This window comes from Pteropus alecto, unplaced genomic scaffold (assembly GCF_000325575.1).
Source record: "Pteropus alecto unplaced genomic scaffold, ASM32557v1 scaffold385, whole genome shotgun sequence".
Classification (NCBI taxonomy): domain Eukaryota; kingdom Metazoa; phylum Chordata; class Mammalia; order Chiroptera; family Pteropodidae; genus Pteropus; species Pteropus alecto.
Genome location: NW_006436543.1, coordinates 417,994 through 441,292, shown reverse-complemented (window position 1 = coordinate 441,292; position 23,299 = coordinate 417,994). Strand labels below are relative to the sequence as shown.

General features: G+C 33.4%; 1 protein-coding gene across 2 annotated transcripts in view; it reads left to right on the top strand.

Moving 5' to 3' along the window:
* The window catches only part of LOC102898346 (protein NPAT), a 50,265-nt gene extending 26,972 nt beyond the window's left edge, over nucleotides 1-23,293 (top strand). The window contains exons 4-18 of one of the 2 annotated variants that reach the window (XM_006913429.3): nucleotides 265-337; nucleotides 1,958-1,998; nucleotides 2,416-2,640; nucleotides 3,550-3,631; nucleotides 4,537-4,624; nucleotides 5,175-5,266; nucleotides 5,348-5,435; nucleotides 11,790-11,886; nucleotides 12,575-12,703; nucleotides 14,904-16,571; nucleotides 17,944-18,056; nucleotides 18,132-18,240; nucleotides 20,619-20,679; nucleotides 20,788-21,946; nucleotides 23,162-23,293. In XM_006913429.3, coding sequence (XP_006913491.1) covers nucleotides 265-337; nucleotides 1,958-1,998; nucleotides 2,416-2,640; nucleotides 3,550-3,631; nucleotides 4,537-4,624; nucleotides 5,175-5,266; nucleotides 5,348-5,435; nucleotides 11,790-11,886; nucleotides 12,575-12,703; nucleotides 14,904-16,571; nucleotides 17,944-18,056; nucleotides 18,132-18,240; nucleotides 20,619-20,679; nucleotides 20,788-21,946; nucleotides 23,162-23,239 — 4,103 coding nt within the window. In that variant the 3' untranslated portion in view covers nucleotides 23,240-23,293. The remainder of the gene's footprint in view (nucleotides 1-264; nucleotides 338-1,957; nucleotides 1,999-2,415; nucleotides 2,641-3,549; nucleotides 3,632-4,536; nucleotides 4,625-5,174; nucleotides 5,267-5,347; nucleotides 5,436-11,789; nucleotides 11,887-12,574; nucleotides 12,704-14,903; nucleotides 16,572-17,943; nucleotides 18,057-18,131; nucleotides 18,241-20,618; nucleotides 20,680-20,787; nucleotides 21,947-23,161) is intronic. The other variant, XM_015590579.2, reaches the window with a different exon arrangement.
* Nucleotides 23,294-23,299: the final 6 nt, after the last annotated feature.

The window sequence follows — 23,299 nt, the reverse complement described above, 5'->3', positions numbered from 1 at the left end:
ATAGTTTGTCTTTTTAATTCAAAAGAGATACAAAGTTATTACTCTAAAAAAGCTTCGGAAATTTTACACATGTCCATTTTCACTCATATTGCATCTGATACTCAATGGCTTGAAAAAAGAAAGCAGCCTGATTATAGCTTCCATTCTGAGCATGTCAACAGCCGAGAGAAAAGTTTTAGTTTTCCTCATTCTGTGTCTATTCAAATTAAGTGATGAATTTTCTCCAACTGGGTTTATTAAGAAACTTTTCCTCTTATGATTTAGAAACATCAAATCATGTCCCAGCAATTATGTCATCTCTGTGGAAGAAGTTAGACCATACACTTTCTCAGATCAGGTAATAAAAAGCTTATGTAATAAGCTTATCTGAATGTGTATAATGATTTTGGGATACAAACACATGTAAGAATTACTTTGAGTTTAAAATCTTCTTATGACCCACATGGTGCGTTTATATAACACTGATCTAATTTTGAAATTAGAGGTTATCGATGTTTCTTTGTCTTTAATTGGAATAATTTGAAATAAATTGCATGCTTTAATAAAATTTTCAGAAATGAGGAAATTGAGACTTATAGAAGTTTAATGACACTTCCAAGTTCCCATAGCAATTTACAGGCAGATTTCTGGCTAGAATATAAGTTCCCTAATCCCAGTCCTCTGTTAATTCCCTTATGCAGTTGCATCTTCATTACGTATGGAGAATCGATGTGTAGAATCCATGCCCCATTGGTTCTTCCTTGCAAAAAACAAGCTTGAATAATAATACTTCTGGAATCTTCTTTTAAAATTTTCACATACTACTAATATCCACCTTCTGCCTGGGTCATGGCCTTGGAATGCAAGTTTCAGCATCCTTGGAAGGATGCCAGCCCTGTTGATATCAATTTTATAATGTCTCTTATCTAACTATAGAGTCTGGTATGAAAACCTCAGTTACTTACCTTTCTGCCAGAGCTACAAGTGAATACCTCACTTTAATTCAGCATACGCCTCGTTTTCCTTCCTCAATTTAAAGGAAAACTGCTCCTTTAATTTCTGCTAAAATGGTCCCAATGCTTTTTGTCTAACTCTGTACCAAATCTTATTTGGTAGTCTTACCTTTATTCTCCTTTCCTAACTTGTCATTTCTCCCCTTGCCAGTAATCTTCAAAGACATTCACAATTTCATTAACACCTATAAATACTTACAAGTTATTGAGATATTTTATTGATAAAGTGTTATGTAAAAAGAGAAGGCTCTTAGCCAGGTATTCTCCAAGGTTGGTTTGTGTGTTATTAAAAATGCTTATTTGATTTAGTAAGTTTTTTGGCTCTTGTTGGTAGACGTTTGACAGATTTCCTAGGACAATGGTACAGTGTCTTTGATTGTTTACCAAAAACATGGGTAACTCCAATTCATAGTAAAAGGAGAATCAGCTTGTAGTGAATTTTCTTATATGCTTGCTTTGCTCCTTCTTTAGAGGTTGAATGAAATAATTTAATAGTCATAAATTTGATAAAAGCAAGATGTCCTTTGAAATCAACTTTGGGATTCTAAAGTATGTATGGAGTCAGATGTGAAATCTGAATTTCTGGGAAAAGGCATCTCTATAGTTATAAGAGATAATTGATAATTATAAAATTTTATATATATAGCTTTCTTACATATATTGAGTTTTTAAAGTCAAGACAAATTGTATACTTAATGGCATGTCAAGGCTCTCTAATGCATACTGCATTAGGTACAAACTTGGTAAAATTATTCGTGTGTGAATGTGTTTACATGCCCCTATTTTTCTATTAAATAAGATTTGATTACCCATCTCCTCAAAAAAATACGCTTGTCTTTTTTGTCTGAGAGACATTTATTGTCTTTTAACTCATAATTTACTTCAGGTCTGACTGCAGCTTAAGAAGAGTGTGTCTTGGCAACAGAAGTTTTTTTAATGTCTACCTACTTTGTTTTGTTTGTTAGGAGCATGCAAAGTTCCCCAGGGTTTGCTGCCAATCAGAGAGGTTGGTATTCAGCTTTAAATAATGTCCAGGATTACTTCAAACTCAAACTGTCAGAAGAACATTTTAATTAACACTACATGTGTTAATTTGTTTAAACTATTATTTTTCTAAGTAGAGTTATTTTAGGAAATAATATTTTCATTTATTGTAAAAAAGTACATTTTAAATATTCTCTAAGTTTGAGGTGTTATCAGTATGAATTATTATAAAAGAAATGTACTCTTAGATTTATAAAGTTTTAGTGTACTCATTTTAGCTTGTTTCTTATGACATTATATAAACTTGTTATTTTTAAGGGCTATTTTTCAACCTATAGGTCTAACATGTTAAATAGTAGGATATATATCATGTAGACTTCTTTAAATTCTCAAACTACTCTGACATTGTGTTAATTTTTTAAATGCTCATGTGTTTCAGCTCGAACAAGAAGTGGAATTGCAGAAATCAAACGGCAGAGAAGGCTTGCATCTCAAGGAGCTCCCGTCAGTTCAGAGTTGCTGACTTTACCGTATCTTTCAGGACAATTTACTACTGCTCCTTTGACAGCTACACAAGTTATTCGGCCAACTAGCCAAACTTCAGTTCCTTTGAGGTCGAATTTTGTAGTGGTTAATCATTCACAGTCACAAGACACTGTGACCAGTAAGTTGAAATTAACTCTCATAAATTTTGTTTTTAACCAAATTGTATGAATGAGATGATATACTAATGTCTTTATACTCATAAAATTATAGCAAAAAAAAAGACGAGAAATAGACTTTAGGTACATTTACCATGAAATAGGCATATTATTAAATCTATGAGACATTTTAATCTAGGATTCTTATTTCTGCTCTAACTGAAGTCCAGCCTTGAACTCTTTTCTAACTCGCAGTTTTCTACATTAACAGAAAGAACCCTGTCATGTTTGATTTTAAAAGGAATACACTTTCTAATTTGCAACCTTATTTTTGTTCATGTTAGTCTGTTCTCCTGGTATGAGGAATGTTTTCTAGTTCACCTCTATCTCTACCTGTTGAAAATCTTTCATACTCCTTGCTGAATCTTAAAGCTAGGAATAAACTTAAAAATCATCTAGGTACATCTTGCTTGTTGCATACTCAAAACTTTTGTAAACACATGGTACTAAAGGGCAAAAAGCTAGTTCATAATATAGGTGGGATTAGAATTGAGGTGCCAGCTCTGTTTCTAGACCAGTCTTCTTTCTCTTCTGTGCAGCTAAAATTTATTGCCATCTATTACATTCTTCATTTCCATCTTTTCTCCAACCTCTTTTATACCACACTTAGTTTATACATCTTATAATTCTATTCTGCTAGGTTATGTTTTGTTGAGACTATACCGTACTTTAGGTTGTATTGCAAAATCTTAAGTGATAGGTGCTATATCTTAATATCTTAATATTTTCTACATTACCTTTTTCATAGTGGTCACTCACTGTATACTAACTGAATTTAATATAAAATTTTGCGATGCTACGTGTGCCATTAATTCATGTTTAGAATACTATTCAGTTTCCTTGACTTACTGCTTTGTTCTTTTGAAATACAGCGGGAGAGGCTTTAAATATCATTCCTGGTCCTCAGGAGAAGAAAACTCATGCCAGTTTAATGTCTCCTGGTAGACGCAAAAGGTAAATGCTTTTTAAAAGGACGAGTTTCCAATAACTTTAAAAAAAAGATTTATGCCAGGATATTTACATTGTAAATAAAATAACAAGATTGGGTTAAATTCTTGGGCTTCACATTGAAATCTCCGTGAAATTGGGTTGCATCTTATAATCAATGGCATATCACTGTTTCATTGGAAATACGTTTTTCTCTTGCAATACAGAAAGGTATATCTTAAAATTATCTCAGGTTTTTTGAAATAAATGTTTCCTAAATAAATACAAGTAATGCTGGCATGTCGGCATGTCTACAAACATATATTTAAGGTCCTAAATTAATTGATAGTGATTTTCAAGACAGTCTGAGAAAAGTTCTTTCTGTCCTACTTAGCGCATGTTTGTTTGAAGGATATTTCAAGAAAGAGGGATATTAATTTAAAATATTTTAGAGTTTTTTCCCTGATTTCTCAACTGCCATGCCAGAGGTTTTTTTGTTGGAATTTTTACTGTTCGTTTTCTCATTCAAGGCTAACCTCAGTCTCCTTTACGATGACAGTCTTTCTCACTTAAACACATAAAAAGTAAAACAACTGTAATAATATCTAAGATTTATGGGAACCTTGACCTTTTTATAACATCTTTACATATAGTTTATTTCATTCAGTTTTTTCATAAACCCAATAATAAAGTTGGTCAGAGGGTTAGCTATAGCTTGCCTTGCTACAGACCACATAGCTAATAAGTGCTAAATTTGTTTCTTCTTAATTCAAATCTAGTAATGCTTTTGTACTTTACTGCCCTTCGTTCTTACTACAAATCAAGAAAATATCTGTTCTACCATGATCTTAAGATTTATGCCTGTATATACAATTATCATTGACTCTGTTAATCATACCAGTTAAAAGATAAGCTTTTAAAATGTATTTCAGTGAATCTCAAAGGAAAAGTATCACTTTGTCTGGGCCTCAATCAACGATACGGAATTTCCAGGATCCAAATGCATTCGCAGTAGAAAAAGTAAGTTTTCCACACTTTGCGGTGATATGTTACTGAGTTTTAAAATATTGATATATACACAAGTGTGTATATATTATTTGTGCATATATAATACAATATTTTATATAAGACTGTGCAGTGGAATTGCCTTGGGATAGAAGGTGGCGAAGTTTAACAGTAGGAGACAGTTCATTCAGAATAGATAGCATGTCAAATGCACCCAGTAAGAAACAGCAGTATATTTAGGAAACACTAAATACATTGTTGTTGTTGGATTATGTAATGTAATAGGGCATTTTACTGGAGTCAGATTATTACAAACCTTGTGTGAAAAGCTAAAGAGTTTAGAATTGTCTTCTGTAATCAGTGAAGAAAGAATTGGCGAAGGATCTGTGAAAACACTTATAAATTGTAAAGTGTAGTATTTAGATGTTAATATGGAAGAAGCCTCCATAAACTGAGTTTTCACCTAGATTTATTAAAACTATCTAGCTTCCATTAATTGGTTCTTTTATATAAATGACATAATATTTTATCTATCGTTTTGCTAATAATTGACTTTCTTTTCCAGCAAATGGTTATTGAAAATGCACGAGAAAAAATACTAAGCAACAAATCTCTTCAAGAAAAGCTTGCAGAAAACATTAATAAATTTTTGACTAGGTAAGCTGTATGTGTTCAAAATGCCTAACTGTGTTTGCCTAATTGAGAACTGTGTTAAAATTTTTCTTTTCTGTATCATAGCGACAACAATATTGCTCAAGCACCTAAGCAAACAGATAACAACCCTACTGAACCAGAGACTTCAATTGATGAACTCCTGGGACTTCAGGTATGGGTAAAGGTATCTATGTGTAGTATATATAGTTAAAACTGATGGTATTTTGCTTTCATTCCAAAACCATTGCCAACAAATTAGATAACTTATAAAATTATTTAAAATAATAATGTAAGATATAGATGTCCTTTATTATCTGAATGTAATCCATTGCTTAAAAAAATGTGTTAGTGAATTTTCAAATAATCAGCCAAAATTTCATTTCAGTCAGGTACCACATAACGGTGTTTCGGTGAACAATGGACCACATATACAAATGTGGTCCCATATAACTATTGATAGAGCTGAATTTTCTGTAAGAAATAGAAGGATATGTGGTTCAGGAGGATTTTTTTTTTTTTTTGACAGGAGCCATATCTGTGGGCCTTGGTAATAGATTCCCTCTCATTCACAGCAACTCAGTTTTGAGTGCAGTTACCTTCCAGTAAGTCTACCAGTGACTTGGTTCAACACAGAGGAGCCTGTCCCCAGCACTACATATTCAAAGGAGGCTATGGCCCTCCTAGATCTAGCTTGATGGTCTTCAGAATACATTGCTGTAAATTTTTTGCAGAAAACCTAAGATGCCGTACAAAAACAGGTCCACAGACACTGCCTTAATAATATTAAATGTCACTTTAGTAAAAGTTTTCTGTGGTAGTGTGGAGCCAGCCTGTCCTATATTTTGGAAATATTTTCAGGTTGAAATGATAGAAAGCATAGATAAGTTTTATTGCTTCTATCAATTCAATGCCAGAGAGCTCTTTGCGGCAGGTAGGGTCAATGGAACCAAAAACAAATTTCCAAAGTCAAAATACTGAGTCCTCTCAGTTCTACACCCACTTTTTTTTATAAATACCACAAAGTTCCTTAATCTGACCACTGGTCCAACATGCAATAGCCAAAACCACATTACCTTGACAATCCCCTATATGTTTTTTTAACTCTCCATCTTGATTCGTATTCCTACTGATCCTTAGGCCAGCTTTCCCTCCTTCCTGACAATCGCTATTATGGTGGTCTGTACCTTATCCAGCCAGTTTCTACTTCATATTTTCAATCAGTCTAGCCCACATCCTTATTCATGGAGCAGCATTGACAGCTTCGATGTTCTATATCTGACCCTGTCAGAAGGAAGCAAGGGCAGGGCTTATAGGACCGTATTTTTATAGTCTACAGTAGAGTGCAATAATGTCCTCACCCTTCATATTCACTCACCACTCACTCACTGATTCACCTAGAACAACTTCCAGTTCTTGAAAGTCCCATTTATGCTGGGTGCTATATACAGGTAAACCCTTTTTTATCTTTTAGACCATATTTTTACAGTACCTTTTCTTTGTTTAGATTTACAAATATCATTGTGTTAAAATCGCCTACAGTATTCTTTACAGTAATATGATATATAGGTTTGTGTTCTAGGAGCAATAGGCTATACCATATAGCCTACGTATGTAGTAGGCTGTATTATCTAGGTTCATTTAAGTGCCGCACTATTATGTTCACATAACAAAATTGACAACCGATGCATTTCTCAGAACATAACCCGTTGTTAAGCGACACATGACTATTTATTTTTTTTCCCAGTTTTATTGAGAAATAATTGAAATACATCACTGAGTAAGTTTAAGGCATATAGCATGATGGTTTGATTTATGTATATTAAAATTGCATTACTTAAATGTTAAAAGTAATAAGACGTTTCTAACCCATCTAATAACTCTAACCAACTCTTAGATATTAGTAAAATACTTATATCTATACAACAATCAGTCATAGATTTCTAAATATTTAATACTAAAAGTTTCTTTAGTGGGTATATTTGAGTGCAATAAGCAGCAGTACTGTACAGTGTATATATAATTTATTTCCTCTACACTGCTACAAACTAAAAATGTAAAAAAACAATGAAGTAATATGTTGAAGATCTATGAGTCCTAGTAATATTTAATAAAATAAAATGAACAAGACAGTTTGAAAAAGAAAAGTTACTAGCTAAATGAGTAGTCGTGTAAGATTTACAGCTGAGAGAAGGAAGATAGGGGATATCATCACTGTTGCTATTCAGTGAAAGTGAAGGTGAGAGAGTGCAAACGGGTAAAGGAAAACTTTATGTTTTAAGATTCGTCCATGTGCAAATATCCTTTTTGAAGAGCAGCTGAGATTGTGACTGTAACATGTCCTTTTACTTGTAGTATAGGCAATATAATCATTTTTGTTGCCATGCCCACAAAATGTATTTATTATAGCAAGTTTTCTTTAAGATGATGAATTCTGGGCGAAAGCACTGAATTTTTTTCTTTCGTCAATTCCTTCAGAATACTTTTAAAAAATTTTTGCTATATTTTCCCACAGTGAAGTTTGGTAAGTTTAACAAAATATGATAAGCTTTTTAAAGCAATCTTTAAATTATTTACCAGTACTGCTTTAAAAAGCCTCTTCTATCTTAATGTTTAACAGATACACATTGGCTGTTTTAATTTTTATAGTCTCAGACTCTTTGCCTTTATTTTATCTACAACATTAGAAATCAGGTGGTTAGTATAATCAAGGTACTCTATTAGATACTGTAAGAGATTATATGAAAGTGAAGATACCACCCTCTGTTCTTGGTTCATAATATTATATAGTATTTGGGAAAAGTTAAAAATTCAAATTTAAATAATTTTTTAAAAGAACAGCAAGACACAGTACCCAACTGAGTAGTATATGCATCAACTTCATTAAGCAGTGAACAGCCAGTTATGCATGTAAAGTAGGAATTTTAAAAATATCTGCTAGTTAAAAGCATCATATGATATATAGGTTTGTATTCTAGGAGCGATAGGCTATATCATATAGCCTACGTTTGTAGTAGGCTGTATCATCTAGGTTCATTTAAGTGTCGCACTATTATGTTCACATAACATTAAAGAAAATTAAAAGTCAAACCATCAACTTAGAGAAAATATTCATAATCTATCTAGCAAAGAACATATATCCAAAGTATATAAAGAACTCCCACAAATCAATAATAAAAAGATAAGCCATCCTTATTTTTTAAAAATGGGTGAAAAACTAGAGCAGACAAAGGAATGGCCAATAAGCCTATGAAAAGGTACTCAACATTATTTGTCATTTAGGACACGAAAGTTAAGAGTACAAGATGCCATTTCACACTCACTAGAATGGCTAAAATAAAAAAAATCTGATACCACTGAATGTTGGCAAGGATGTGAAACAACTAGAACTCTGAAAAGTTGCTGGCGGAGGGTGTAAAATAATACAGCCAGTTTGGAAAACTGATAGTTTCTTAGAAAGTTATATATATACTTATACACCTATCTTATGACCTGGCAATTACTACTAAGATTTTACCCCAAAGAAATATGTTCACACATATTCACAAAAAGATTTATACAAGAATATTCATAGCAGCTTAATTAATAATAGACAAACTCTGAAAACAAACCACATGTCCATCAACAAAAAAAAATAAAATTTTGATACGGTCATAAAATAGAATACTACTGAACAATAAAAAAGAACGAACTACTGATACATGTAGAATGAACTACTGATCCAAGTTCATGAATCTTAAGGGTAAGTTGATCAAAGACAGTAGACATAAAATAATGCATATTGTATGGTTCCATTAATATAAAGTTCTAAAACAGGCAACACTAATTTATGCTGATAGAAATCAGAAATTTTGCCTGAGTGAGAGTAAGGGGAGTGATTTGCTAGGAGGAGCAGTTCTCTAGAAAGGGGAATGGTTTGTGTGGGTGTATGAATTTCATGGATGATGGAAATGTTTGACATTTTAATTTTGTTTGAGGGTGATGGTTACACAGTCCTTACAGTTGTCAAAGGTCATTGAACTATATATAGACTTAAGATCTATGCATTTTATTGTATATAAATTATACCTTGATTTTAAAGAAAACTTACAGGGTTCATTTTTAAGTACCTCTGAAATGTGTATTTCAGGATTCTTTTCCTTCTCATTTTTAAAGTTTAGAAAAAAAGAGATTTACTAGAAAAATGTGTTTCTTCACCAGTAACCAAGAGGGTATGGTGTACCATTTCATAGTTCAAGTAACATTAGATCATTGATTTGACATTTAGAGAACTGTAAATTTCCAAGTTCATGGATAAAGAGATATTGAACAAACTCCTGATTTTTTCTAAACCACATTTTGCCAAAAATTATTGATATTCTCTGTGTATCCTTGTAATCCAAGTTAACTGGTTCTTTAACTTCAAGTAATTTTTTTCATTTTATGAATTTTAAAATCATTTAAAAATCCAAATTTTTATCACTTTACAAGAGTTCCACTTTACCTCTTGCCCACATGAATTTCCTTTCACATAGGATTCAAAAGTTATGCTTCATGAAAATTGAAGAATACAGCATTGCAGAATGATTTGTAGATAACTGAAATTGAAAATTTAACATCTCTATCAAGGAAGAGTAAATGAACACTCTTAGCTGGAGTACTGAAACTTCTTTGAAATCTAATATTTTAACTGAAAATATTGTCAGTTTTGCTTTTTATTCTATAATCTGTGCTTGTTTGTTTTATTTTTTAAAATATGTTTTAAAAAATATCTTAAGTCTTCATGTAAAATTAGTGCAGTTGAAAAATACATCATTTTTATCCAGTTACTTTACACATTCTTCTGGCATACTACTCCATCTCCAGTATAAGAATTATCAATCTACTCTGTTTGCAATGACTTTTACAGGAAACATGGCAGCGGTGGTGGTGTTTTACCCTAATAGCTTGTAAGTGTGAGAAATCTCAGCACTTCTGCTGACTGCTCATGGGTAGGGGATACTTTTACTACATGGTTGCATACCAGCTTTGAATGAGTTATTTTAAAGTGTGTTCAGTATCATTTTATTTAAATTATATTGGTCTCCAAAAAGTTCAGATATCCAGTAAACATGGACATACATTCAATTCAATAATAAATATAAATTAAGTCATCAGATTACTTTTATTTCTTAGACTGATAATGCTTAAAAATTGATACTATCTGTTGTGTAAGAGCATGTTACACACAAAACAGAACAGGCATCCTTATACAACTTCTCTGGAAGGCCGCTTGGCAGTAGTTTTCAAAATTTTTAATCTATATATCTTTGGACATAGTAATTCTACTGAAGAATTTATCCCAAGAAATGAACAGAGGCCTAGATAAAGGTTTTCATTGTATTATTTACCGTAACTGAAAATTAGAAAAATTCAAATGTCCAAAAGTGGGAATTAGTTAAATTATGGCATAGTTATGCAAACAAAAATGTCTGTTACAAAAGGATTCCTTCTTTTTAAAACAGTGGATTAAAAATTTAGTTTTGTACTCTAATACTAAAAAGACAATATAGAGAATTTTTAAAAAGTATTAACCCACAAAGACAAAGAAGAGGAACAAGTGGTACCTGATTTAGCAGTAAAAGCAAAGCTTAGGTAAAAGCCACTTTATAACACAAATCCCAAAAGGCTCGGCACCAGTACTTTTGAAAGTAAAGGTAAAGATAGGACTTCAATAAACAGGTTGCAAAATTTAGAAAGTAGTTAAATTCCATATCTTCTCTCCATTCCACAGTTTCCCTCAGAAATACTGTTGTCAATCCTACTCTCCTCGCAAGAAATCTTAACTTGAGAGAAAAAACTAAAAATACAGATGGTTCTATAAGATTATTCTACACCTTAGATTGTAGTTGACAAGCTCCCATTAGCACAAAGTTTTCAGGTAACTTTGAGCATGCTACTTTTAAATATGAACAGACATGAAAGGATCGTCCAACATTTGAAGAAAACATTTAATATAAAGACCAAAGCAGAAAGATAAAAGGGGTGAGATTGATTTATATCGGAAGACCTAGTAAGCAGTGTACAATAGCTAATGTGAAAGAAACATATTAGCATTATAAAACCAAACTCATAGAAAAAGAGATTAGATTTGTGGTTATCAGAGGCAAAGGGTGGGGAAATGGGGGAATTGGAGGAAGGTGGTACACATTTCCAGTTATAAATAAGTCCTGGGAACATGATGGCTGTAGTTAGCACTGCTGTATGGTATATTTGAAAGTTGTTAAGAAAGTAGATCCTAAGAGGTCTCATAAGGAAAAAAAAATGTTTTTAATCTGTATGAGTTGATGGATGTTAACTAAACTTACTGTGGTAATCATTTTACAATACACGTAGGTGAAGTCATTATGCTGTACACTTAAAACTTACACAGTCCTATGTGTTATATAAAGAAGCATAATTTTATTTTGTATTTATACACATATATAGTTTGCGTGTTCATGTTATTTCAATGTTTTGGAATATAGCTGGTATTAAACATATTAATGAGGGTTTTGTATTTTTTTTTAAGAATGAAATTCACATGTCTGAAGAAGCTATACAGGATATATTGGAACAGACAGAATCAGATCCAGCATTTCAGGCACTCTTTGATCTCTTTGACTATGGTAAGAAGACCATTTCTTTCAAGGCAGTTAGAAGAAAAACATTTCTCTGGTTTCTTTGGAAACTTAACCAGAGTGAAGCAACATTCCCCAGAGCTTCTGAAAAAAGTTCCTATTTTTATTAAACATTATATGGATATGAAAGGGGTTTTTGTTGTTTTTTTTTGTTGTTGTTCTGTTCTTTGTTAAAAAAACTTTAGCTAGCAGTAAAAATGGAGAACAGTTTTGTGATTTGTTTTTGTGGGCATTTTTGCCAGTCAGCACAAATGTGTTGAAGTCTACTACTATACATACATTATATTAAACACAATTGGATAATACAAAAGGAATTTTAAAAATTGGCCACTTCCCTCAATCTTACAGCCTAGTGCAGTGTAATTCTCAAAGTGTAGTCCCCCAACCAGCAGTATCAGTGTTATCCGAGAACGTGTTAAAAATGCAAATTATTGGACCCCTCCTCCCCCCGCCCCAGGTGATTCTGATAATAGGGTGAAATTTAAGAACTACAAGTCTGATGGAAAAATCTTTGTACTTCTCAAAGATATATATAAGGCAACATATTAAAAACATCCAAAATCCATAAGTAAAACCAAAGTTTAACATTTGCTTGACCACTGTCAAGCTGCATTAATTGATGCTTATTTTTATTTTGGTCATTTAACCAATTGTTTCCCTGTTCCCTTTTTAACAGGTAAAACAAAGAATAATAAAAATATATCACAAGGCATTTCCAGTCAGCATATGGAAACCAATCCCAATGTAGTCTTAGCAGATGAAACTAATCTAGCAGTTAAAGGTTCTTTTAAAACAGAAGAATCTGGTAAGAATTTGACTTTGTTAATATCATCAATCCAAATCCTAATGTCAGTCTCAAAATTTCAAAGGCAAAAAATACTGTTTAATTTGGAAGTTGTTCAAATTGCCACATAGGTCGTTTTTGTCTTTCTAGTTTTCTCTCTTCACTAGGAAGAAATAAAAAGAAAATTACTCCCCAGCCGTTAGTGCTTTGATTAAAAGGTGAATTTTTAATACTTACCCTTTCATGATCCAATAGATTATCGACCTGCACAATTCAGTATTAATAGTGTTGACCAATTCAACAAAAGTCTATAACATGTAACAATTTTTTGAGCCACAAATTCAAATCCTTAATATGTAAGGTTGGTGTATAGTATTAATCATTCAGCCTAGTAAGCAAGTTTAGCTGACTGCTTAGTATCTATATCCCACTTATTTAGAGGAAATTGTATGTGATAGTCTTGAATTACGGATTTTCTAAGGTTTTAGGTAACATTCCCATGTGTCTATAGTCAGTTCTTTATATTTCTGCCTCCCATGGAATACCAATATGGCATATAATTGCCCCACAATAACTTTTTGAATGAGGGAAAGCAGTAAATATGTCCATCTTAGATCTTTTAAATATTTGCCAATTTTCTTCAAATTTTACTTTCGTCAAATATAACACGTGTACAGAGTATACAATAAAATGTGTATGTGTGTGTGTGTGTGTATATATATATACACATATAGCTTATTGAATTAAAATCCATCAAACACCATGTAACCATCTCTCAAGTCAAAAAAATAGAACACCTCCAGCACCACCAAAACCTCTATTCATATCCCCTCCCAATAAATTTTTTCTCCATCCCTGTTCCTCAGTGATAACTACTATGGCTTCTCTCACGTTATGCTGGCATCTTACACTTCTTGCTAGACCTTATGCCTCGTTAGAGTGCCACCTCTATCCATTTCTGTCAACATGAGCTATGCCAAAGTAATCTTTTATGGCCATCTTAAATGTCACTATCCTCTTAAGCCTCCTAAAAATGATATGGCTTCCAAGTTTCACATAATGTCTTACAGAAACTAGTTTTGGAGTAACTCAGACTACATTTTTACTTTGAGTCTTGTGCCTGCCTACACCCAAGCCCAATCCTCCCATTTCTTCTTAGGCTGAATTATGGTAGGGTGTGTCTTTCTCACTATGTATTACGTGTGGAAGATTGTGCTTCAGTTAAGCTCTACCCTGCACAAAATGAAACTTGAAATGCTCTTTCTCAGAAGGTCTTCCCACTTGAGTGAAACTGACTCCAACTCAATTTATTTGACATGGATGTAATTTCCACTACTTCAGACGTGCTCTATACCCAATATTGTTTTACCGATACCACTTTAACAGAATTATGTGATAGTTGATAAACATTTTCTGGAGTCTACATTTTTTCATATTGTTAATTGTTACTGTTTTCTGTCCTAAACTGTGAATGCTGTATGACACAGTGTTTCAGTGCTGTTATTTTCTGAAATGTCCTTCTTACTCCCGCTGTTACAGTTCTTTTATTTTTCAAGATCTTCTCTTTTATATCACTTTCTCATTTCCCCAGGCAGAAAGAGGTGCCTTTTGTTTCTCTATTTTTATAGTTTTTACCGTGTTTTATTTTGACTTTCTGTTCTATACCCGCTTCCCTTACTAGACTGATTTCTCCAAGGTCATTCATCTTTAAATTCCAGTACCAATCATATAGTTGATCTTCAGTAAATGTGTTAAATGTTAAACAGTATACAATAATATCAAATATTGATCATGCAAAGTGTACTTGACCCCATTTCACTTTTAAGAATGTATCAGATAAAGTAAGTTCAGTAGAAATGGTACAAGTTGAAAAGTCAAGTGTTTTGGAAAAAACTGCATATTAAAGCCAGTTTTTTTAACAAACTGGTAAATATTAGATGTTCTTAAAACTATATACTTTTTCCTTCATTGTGCCATCTGTTTTCCAAGAGGCTTAAAAAAACAATTTGGCACTTATTTAAAAAGATATCAGTAATAAAAAAAAGTACCTTTAAGTGTTTTGATACTCAGAAAATGGAAGATAAAGTTTATCAGGCTTCTGCTTACTAGTATGTCAATGATTAGTTAATGCATTAGCAAAATAGGTCTCATGGTAGAAATAATAATACCTCAGAAGCTGTACATACTCACCATATCTTTCTACCATCCTGATATTTTGCAGATGATCAATCTGGTCAACCCTCATTTTGTACATCTTATCAAAATGAAGACACATCAAATGCTTTGAAGAACGTCAGCAACCATGATGAGCTTAGACAAGAAGCCCAGGAACATTTTTCCCAGACAGGCTCTAGCATCCAGAAAAAGGCCTTCAAAACAATTATTCCTACTGAACAGAAGAGTAACCTTGATATTACCTTTGAATCTGTGCCTAATTTAAATGACTTTAACCAAAGAGTAAATTCTGATGCCGAATGTAATCAGCAGTGTCCTGAATTATATACCAGTCAGATGTCCACTGAAACCGAAATGGCTGTGGAAGTTGAAAAGAATTCCTTGTCTCCAAATGTACCAAATGAATCTCAGTTACAGCCTGATCAGTCTGATATACCAATAACTTCATTTGTTTCCCTTGATGGTGAAACTAACAATGAAAACTTAATTCTTTCTGGGAAAAGTTCTCAACTTTTATCCTCAAATATACCATTAACTGGAAAACCATCTAAAAAAAGTCAATTTTGTGAAAGTTCTAACGATACAGGAAGACTTAAAACTAATTTCCATGGTTCTAAGTCACCAGATTCTAGAGAAATTCACCAGAGTAGAATTGAAATTAATAATGTATTACCAGTTGTATCACAACTTTCAGATTGCCAAGATAATTCTTCACTTCAAAGTAAAATATTACCTGTGTCTGTTGAAACTTCAGGTTTAAATGTATCTGAACAAGAAGTAGAAATTTGTCTTGGAGATTCAATATCTTCAATTAAAGAACCATCTAATGATGCATCATGTGTTGAGTTAAATCATACACACCATGAACTGCAGCCCTCCAAATCTGAGAAAGTTGCTTTGGATTTACAAGAGCCCTCATCTTCCGTAAAAGAAGATGGCAATAGTATTTTTCTCTCTCTAGGTGAGAATAACTGTGAGGAAGTTGCACTGATGCCTCCAGAAAGTAATCTTATAGAAGATAGACATTCTGTTCCTCCAGAATCTGTGTGTTCTTCAGTGGTAGATTCTCACCCCAAGTCCCAAAATACTAGTGATAAACCTGCTAGCGACAACGCAACAGAGATAGATGCATCGAATATTGTCTCTCTCAAAATTATCATCAGTGATGATCCATTTGTTTCCTCAGAAACAGAACTTAACAGTGCTGTTTCTAGTATCAGTGGTGAAAATTTGCCAACTATAATTTTGTCATCTGCTAAATCACCTGCCAAAAATGCAGAAATAGTTAAACGCCTATCTTCAGAAGAAATGGCAGGTGCTATCTCATCTGCTGAAGTAATAAGGGATTCAGCCTCAATGGAACAGAGCCTTTTAGTGCTTAAACCCGAAGACTCTGCAGTAAACAGCACTCAGAATGAAGAGAGCATTGCTTTTTCAGCCAGTGTTACACCATGTGTTTCCAAGGATGGAGGGTACATACAGTTGATGCCAACTACAAGCACAACTTTTGGCAATTCAAATAACATTCTGATAGCTACCTGTGTAACTGATCCATCAGCCTTAGGAACAACTGTAAGTCAATCTAATGTTGTGGTGCTGCCTGGGAATTCTGCACCTCTGAGTGCCCAACCTCCACCACCTCAACTACAGACACCACCAAGGTCAAACAGTGTATTTGCTGTCAACCAAGCTGTGTCACCCACTTTTTCACAAGGTAACTTTAAGAACATATTAAAGTTTATTTCCCTGGAATAGGCTCTGATTTCTATTGTGTATGGAGTTATTGACTAAGTGGTAATAAGTCATAGGTAGTATTAGAAAAGATTCTGAAATTGGTGATTATACTTCCTCTTTAATTAATTCTGTCACACTTTTTAAAAATCTGGTAAGCTATGGAATTTGGTGATTTACTTTTTAGTATTTTTTCACAATTCTCAATCCATGTACTGAGGTACTAAAGAAATAAAGACTATCAAATAGGTGTATACCTACTGAAACCCAATGTTATGGAAGATTTTTTAAATAGCCATTATAGTCTTAATTTTCAAAGAATCTATTATCTATTGAATTTCTCTCTCCATAAAATCCTCTGTAATTTCTCACTGCCTTCCACGTTCCAGAATTGATCACTGTCTCTAGAATTCTTTGTTTATAGTAGTACTTGCAGCATTTATTACATGCCATTTTATGTGTAGTTAGTGATTGACATGCCTGTCATATTGGTCATTTTTGATTGTATGTTCCTTGAAGATAGAGCTTACGGCACATGCATCTACATTTTCTTATGTATCGGTTCCCAAGCTTCTTGCTCTTTTTACATTACAGACATACAATAAAATCTGATTAAATAATAGCAATGAAATATTAAGCCTGATGGATCTGTTTCATATGCTGTTTAAGATAAAGGAGGGATCAGAATTAATAGAGAATGTGGAACTTGAGCTGAAGCTTAGAGAAGTAAAGTAGCATTTGGAGTAAAAGGAAAGGAGGTATTTGAGAGAGTGAAGTAGGTGTTCATGAAAGTGAGATCAACCTGACAGAAGTAGTTAGGGAATGTATGAGGGAAAGATTGATTTACAGGGCAGAGCTAAATTATGATAGCCACGTACTATATTGTTGACTTCTAAGGACCATATACGTATTGAGATTTCCCCCCACAGTTTTGACTAGTTGTTCACTTATCTGGACCCTTTTTGATCAGTACCATTGAGATAATAGGTTGAGGTTGTGAACAAGTCTTGGGCTGTTACCATTCAGTTGGGACCCTAATTTTAATCAGTTTCACTATTCTTTCTAGAAGAATCAAGACATAACTGTAATATGATCTGGCTATAGAGTCTTATGCTTATTTATGATAACTTGACTAAATGCCCTAAGACTACATTAATATTCAAATTTACTTTTTCTTTTAACTTTTTAGCTTTATTGTTTGTCCTAAATTTTTAAAAGGAGAGTAGATTGTAAAGGAAAAAGAATTAAATTTTAGATAGCCTATTTCAAATTAGTAATTATGTTGATGTCTTTTGTTTATCAGAGAAAATCTAATTTTGAGTTTTTTTTGTTTTTGGTTTTTGGGTTTATTTTAGGATCTGCTATCATAATTGCTTCTCCAGTTCAGCCTGTACTCCAAGGAATGGTAGGAATGATTCCTGTGTCTGTGGTTGGACAGAATGGAAATACATTTTCTGCTCCTCAGCCGGTAAGATTTATGAACTAAAAATAGTGTGATGATACTTTTTAAACATAGTATAATTAATGGCCTCTTCTCTTATAGGTCCTTCATATGCCTTTGGCAGCACCCGTATGCAATAGAAGTATCCCTCAATTCTCCATACCTCCAAAATCTCAGAAGACTCAGGGACTAAGAAATAAGTCTTGTACAGGTACATTTCTAAGTTCATTGTGTCATTTTTATGTCTATATATTCATTTGTTTGTAGCAACACCACAGTATTTTCTTTTTGAATACATACACCATTCCCAATGGGTGATTGTTCATTTTTTGCTTAAAGTTTTTTTGCAGCAATTAAAAAGATAAATGGAACAAAATAGAGTTTAGAAAGAGACCACGTGTTTATAGGAACTTATATCTGATGGAAGTAACATCAGAGTGGATGAAATTTCTTGGCCGTTATACATATTAGAGGGAAAAAAATTAGATCCCTTTCTTATACCATGTACAAAAGTGAACTCCAGTATGGTTAAAGACCTAAAAGTGAAAAGCAAAACAGTTAATAAAAGAAAATGTAAGAGAATATCTTAATGATACTGAGATAAAAGAATTGCTTTCAAAAAATAAAAACATAATTTACAAAGTAAAAAATGTGGTAGTGCTGACTACAAAATTAAAGATTTTGTCAACAAAAGACTATATACAAAGTAACACTAGATTTTCATTCAGGGCCTCGATGAATGTTGCACCATGAATTTGCACCTCGTTCTCAGTTCAAACTTTTCCAACTTCATGGGCAACATAATGCCCATTTTGCTAACATACCAGACACCCTAACCCTCAGAATTCTTTCAGCCTTTCTACTTCTAAGTCTTTAATCTTTACCCCAGTCAACCTCTCCCCTATCTTTGCCTTCAATTTTTCACTAGTTCCTATTAGATCAATGTGATTTTTAAAGGCCAATAACATCTTTCGAAATACTCATTTTCATATATCCATTGTCTCTCTTCAACCAGTGAGAGCTCCTATTATTTGAATCTTTACTTTTTACCTGAACTTTCAGTTTCTTTCTGGATTCAGTTCCTTTAATATCCAGGCTACACCCTACAATTCACCACACAAACCACTTTTCCCAGTACTCTTAAACACCTTCATATCCACATTCTTCTACCATACCCACTTGCTATGCTCCAGTCCTGGATCTAACCAACAACCATCCATCTCTGCCTTTACACCTGAGCTTCTTAACATTGCTTGAGAAAAAGTGTCATGCCCTTTGATACCACTTAAAAAATTCTCTCCCACTCATCAGCAGTAAATTCCATTTTCTCATGTCCCTCCATTTAATATGTACCTATTCTACTTCCAAAAGCATTCTTTCCTTAGAGAAATAATTATCTCATTCTTTGTAAGGTTAATGCATTCTACCTGTGCTCTAGATTATAGATCTTCAACTTTTCATTTTGGCTCCTTTCGTTTCTGGCTATAAAGTTACTTAAGTTTGTCCCACCTGCCAATGCTTTATCCCCAAGCCCTTTTATCTCTCAATTTTTCTTTATTTGTTTTACTGTCTTTTCTCATGTTTCCACTAAAACTGTTTAAACTGAAGTTACCAGTGGCCTAATATAGTCATTTGCATTGGACAGTTTCCATTCTTACTTTACTTACCTCTAACAGTTCATGCTATTGATGGCTTCTGGAACCACCACTAAACTACTACACTTCTGCCTTTCTGATTTTATGTAATTTGAGACCTTCGAACTCTACATATCTAAGTTTCACCTCTTCTTCCTCGAAGACCTCCCCTGCCTAATTATTCCCCCTTGGTTAATGTCACCATTGATTCCTTCTTTACCTTTCATATCTCTGTGAATGCCCTTTACTGTCTCTTGAGACCCTCATCATCTCTGACCTGGAATATTTATAGCCGTCCAACTAGAATTTCTGTTTACAATATTTTCTTCTACCAAAGTGACTCTAGAACATAAATCTAATCATGTATCTTCCCTATTTAAAACTCTTAAGGATTCTCTATGGAACCTTCTGCATAATACATAAAGTCTTTCATGATCTCATCTTTGATATTCTTTCAAGCTTTGTATCTTGCTGTTCTCACATAAACTTATAAGTCCATGGAAATTAAAATATGGCTATTAAAGCTATAGAGCATGTGCTCTAAGTGGCATAGGCTTGGAAACAAACATGACAGTTATGTGGGCAAATTTTTAAAATAAGTGTAACATATTACTTTCCTTAAGTAACTTTCTGAATCTAAATAGGACCCTTAAGTGCTGTACTGAGCATTGTAATTCATAAAGCCAAAGACTGGATTCATAATATTTGCCTGAAGTTGAAGCAAGACATTTGTTTTCTATCCATATTTCCTCTGTAAAATGTATGAGTGATCATCTTGTATATATTATAGAGCTGCTTTTTAAACTCAATATGTGAAAGTATTTCATTTGTACATTAGCTATCATTTATTTCTCATGATCTGTGATACTGTGGTCTGTTTCTGTTTCTTTCAGAGAATTATACCCTTTCTCTCAGAAATGTTTTTCTTTTCTAATTAATTCATTTGTAATTCCAGGAAAGCAGGTAAATAATTTGGTGGATTCATCAAGTCATTTAGTTGGATGTCATGCACAAAGGTGAGCATAAAAGTAGTTTCTATTATAAATTATTTGAATGCTCAGATTTTTTTTTTTTTTTTTTTTTTTTTTTTATATTTTTAATTTTTTTTTTTTTTTTTTTTTAAGAATTGAAGTTTCTGACAAGAATATGGCAATAGATCTTGGGAAAAAACTGGAAGAAATCACAGTTCCCTTCTCAGTAGAGAATATAGTTCCAACTAGCAAACCATTTGAAAGCCACAGACGTGTGCTCTGTTTTGATAGCACTGCTTCTCCTATGGCAAATACACAGGGGACAAACCATAAGATGGTCTCCCAAAACAGAGAAAAGAATGACGTTTTATTTCCTAATCTTGATTCGTCCATGATGTCTTCTGCCTTAAAACCCCCTTCTAATAATGCTCTCAAAAAGGAGAGAGAGAAACCTCCTGTGCCTAAGATTTTATCTAAATCAGAAACTGCCATTAACCGACACATCACCGTAAAAGAAACTCTGTCAGAAAAGAAAATTTCACCAACAGAAGTTGGACTGGAATCTTTTCATAAAGCAACAGCTAATAAGGAGAATGAATTATGCAATGACGTGGAAAGGCAGAAAAATCCAGAAACTTCAAAACTGTCTAATGGGCAGCAAAATGGGGGTTTACGGAATGAGAAAACTATAGCTTCACTGCAGGAACTAACCAAAAAACAAGGAACATCCTCAAATAGTAAAAATGTCATTTCAGTAGGTGCAGCCATGAAGGATCTAAAACAGGAACAAACCAAATCTGCCAATTCTTTGATTAATCCGCTAAGTAAACATACCACAGAAATGTTACAGGATATTCAGCGACATAGCCCAGTAAATAGGCTCACTGATAGTACTCATTTATCTGTACCCCGTACATCTGGCTCAGGGGCAGGGGAAAAACATAAAGAAGAACCTACAGATGGTATCAAGGTCCCTTCTAGTAGGCGTTTCATTGAAGATAGTAGTACACCCAAAGTAATGGTCCCTCCTGTCACCCCAGACTTGCCTGCCTGCAGCCCTGCCAGTGAAACAGGGAGTGAAAATAGTGTAAACATGGCTGCCCATACATTAATGATTCTCTCCAGAGCAGCTATTTCTAGGACTACATCAACAACTCCTCTAAAAGACAATACACAACAGTTTAGAGCATCTTCAAGGAACACCACAAAAAAGCGGAAAATTGAGGAATTAGATGAGCGTGAGCGAAACTCTCGTACTTCTAATAAAAATATTGCAAATTCATCAGTACCAATGAAAAAGAAGAGAATTAAGGCAAGTTTGAAAGTTTTAATTTCAAAATTATACCTTTGCCCTTCCTTCAATGCTCACTCACAAAAGCTCAGCATTGTTTGCTGTCTCTGACTGAACAATCTGGTCAGATAGCTCTGAGCTTTGATTAGCAAAAACATTCTGTAGTAGTGTCTCTCAGCCAGTGTGGTAATCAGTTGTCTAGGCATTTTCAAAACAATCCTAAGGCTTTTGTTTATAAACATCTTCCTTGGGAAAAGGAGGTTTTGTTTCTGTCATGGTAGGATCTAAGTTTTTTTGTGGGGGAAAATGACATAATGCGTGAAAGATTGGGAAGCCACGATTGTGTGTAGAATTACCATGTAAACTTTTTTTACCAAGCAATTCTTACATCTTGGTTTTTTTTCACATATCCTGCCATGTCTTTCATAGGCTCTTTTAGATGTTAATGTGTTGAGCAGTGTAAAAACTAATTTACCTGGGTTTTTTGGGTTTTTTTTTTTTTTTTCCTTTAACTCTGGTTATCTGGAGGAAAGCATTACAGGAATAGCATTGATAAATGAAACTCATTTTTCCTAAATCTGTTTAGCCATTTAGTAAATGGATTGAATAGAAAGAAAGGTGTTTAAAATATGGTATCAGAGAAAGAATCTTGGCTTTGCTGCCATGCAAGTCTAGGTTAAAATCCTGCATCTCCTTTTTGGTTCTGTGACTGGTTAAGCCCATATAGCCTCTCTGAGTCTCAGCTGCATCATTTAACAGAAGGTTACCACACATCTTACCTGATGGCTGTGAGGACTAAATGTATAGTGCCTGATGTATATTATGTGTTTGGAACTTGAAAAGTACCTGTTACTCTTAAAACTTTAGTAAAGCTTTCTAAGGTTTATGGCTTGGCAGCAATGACCACCTTATAGAAAGCATGTTCTATCTTATCTCATTCAGCATTTTGGATTCGTATAATGTCTTTTGCCCTAAACTAATATTTGAAGAACCATTGATGTATATTTTATTGCCTTAGATTTCTAAAATTTGTACTTGTCTGTATAACTAAAATTCTAATGAACTAAAAAACTTAGCAACAATTTTAGTAGTATATAGAAGAACCCAATAAGGGTTCTGAGTTGACTTAAAGCTTTATGGCCTTGTTTAAGTTCAATATGTTAACTTAGGTTTATTTTTTCCAGGAATTTATTTTATTTTATTTTCATTTTTTTATTTTTTTATTTTTTTTGACAGAAAAAGAAGCTACCCAGTTCATTTCCAGCTGGAATGGATGTGGACAAATTTTTATTATCCTTGCATTATGATGAGTAAACATTCTGAACATATAAATACAATAGCTGTTTAAAACTCGTATCCCTTAAACTCTGAGTG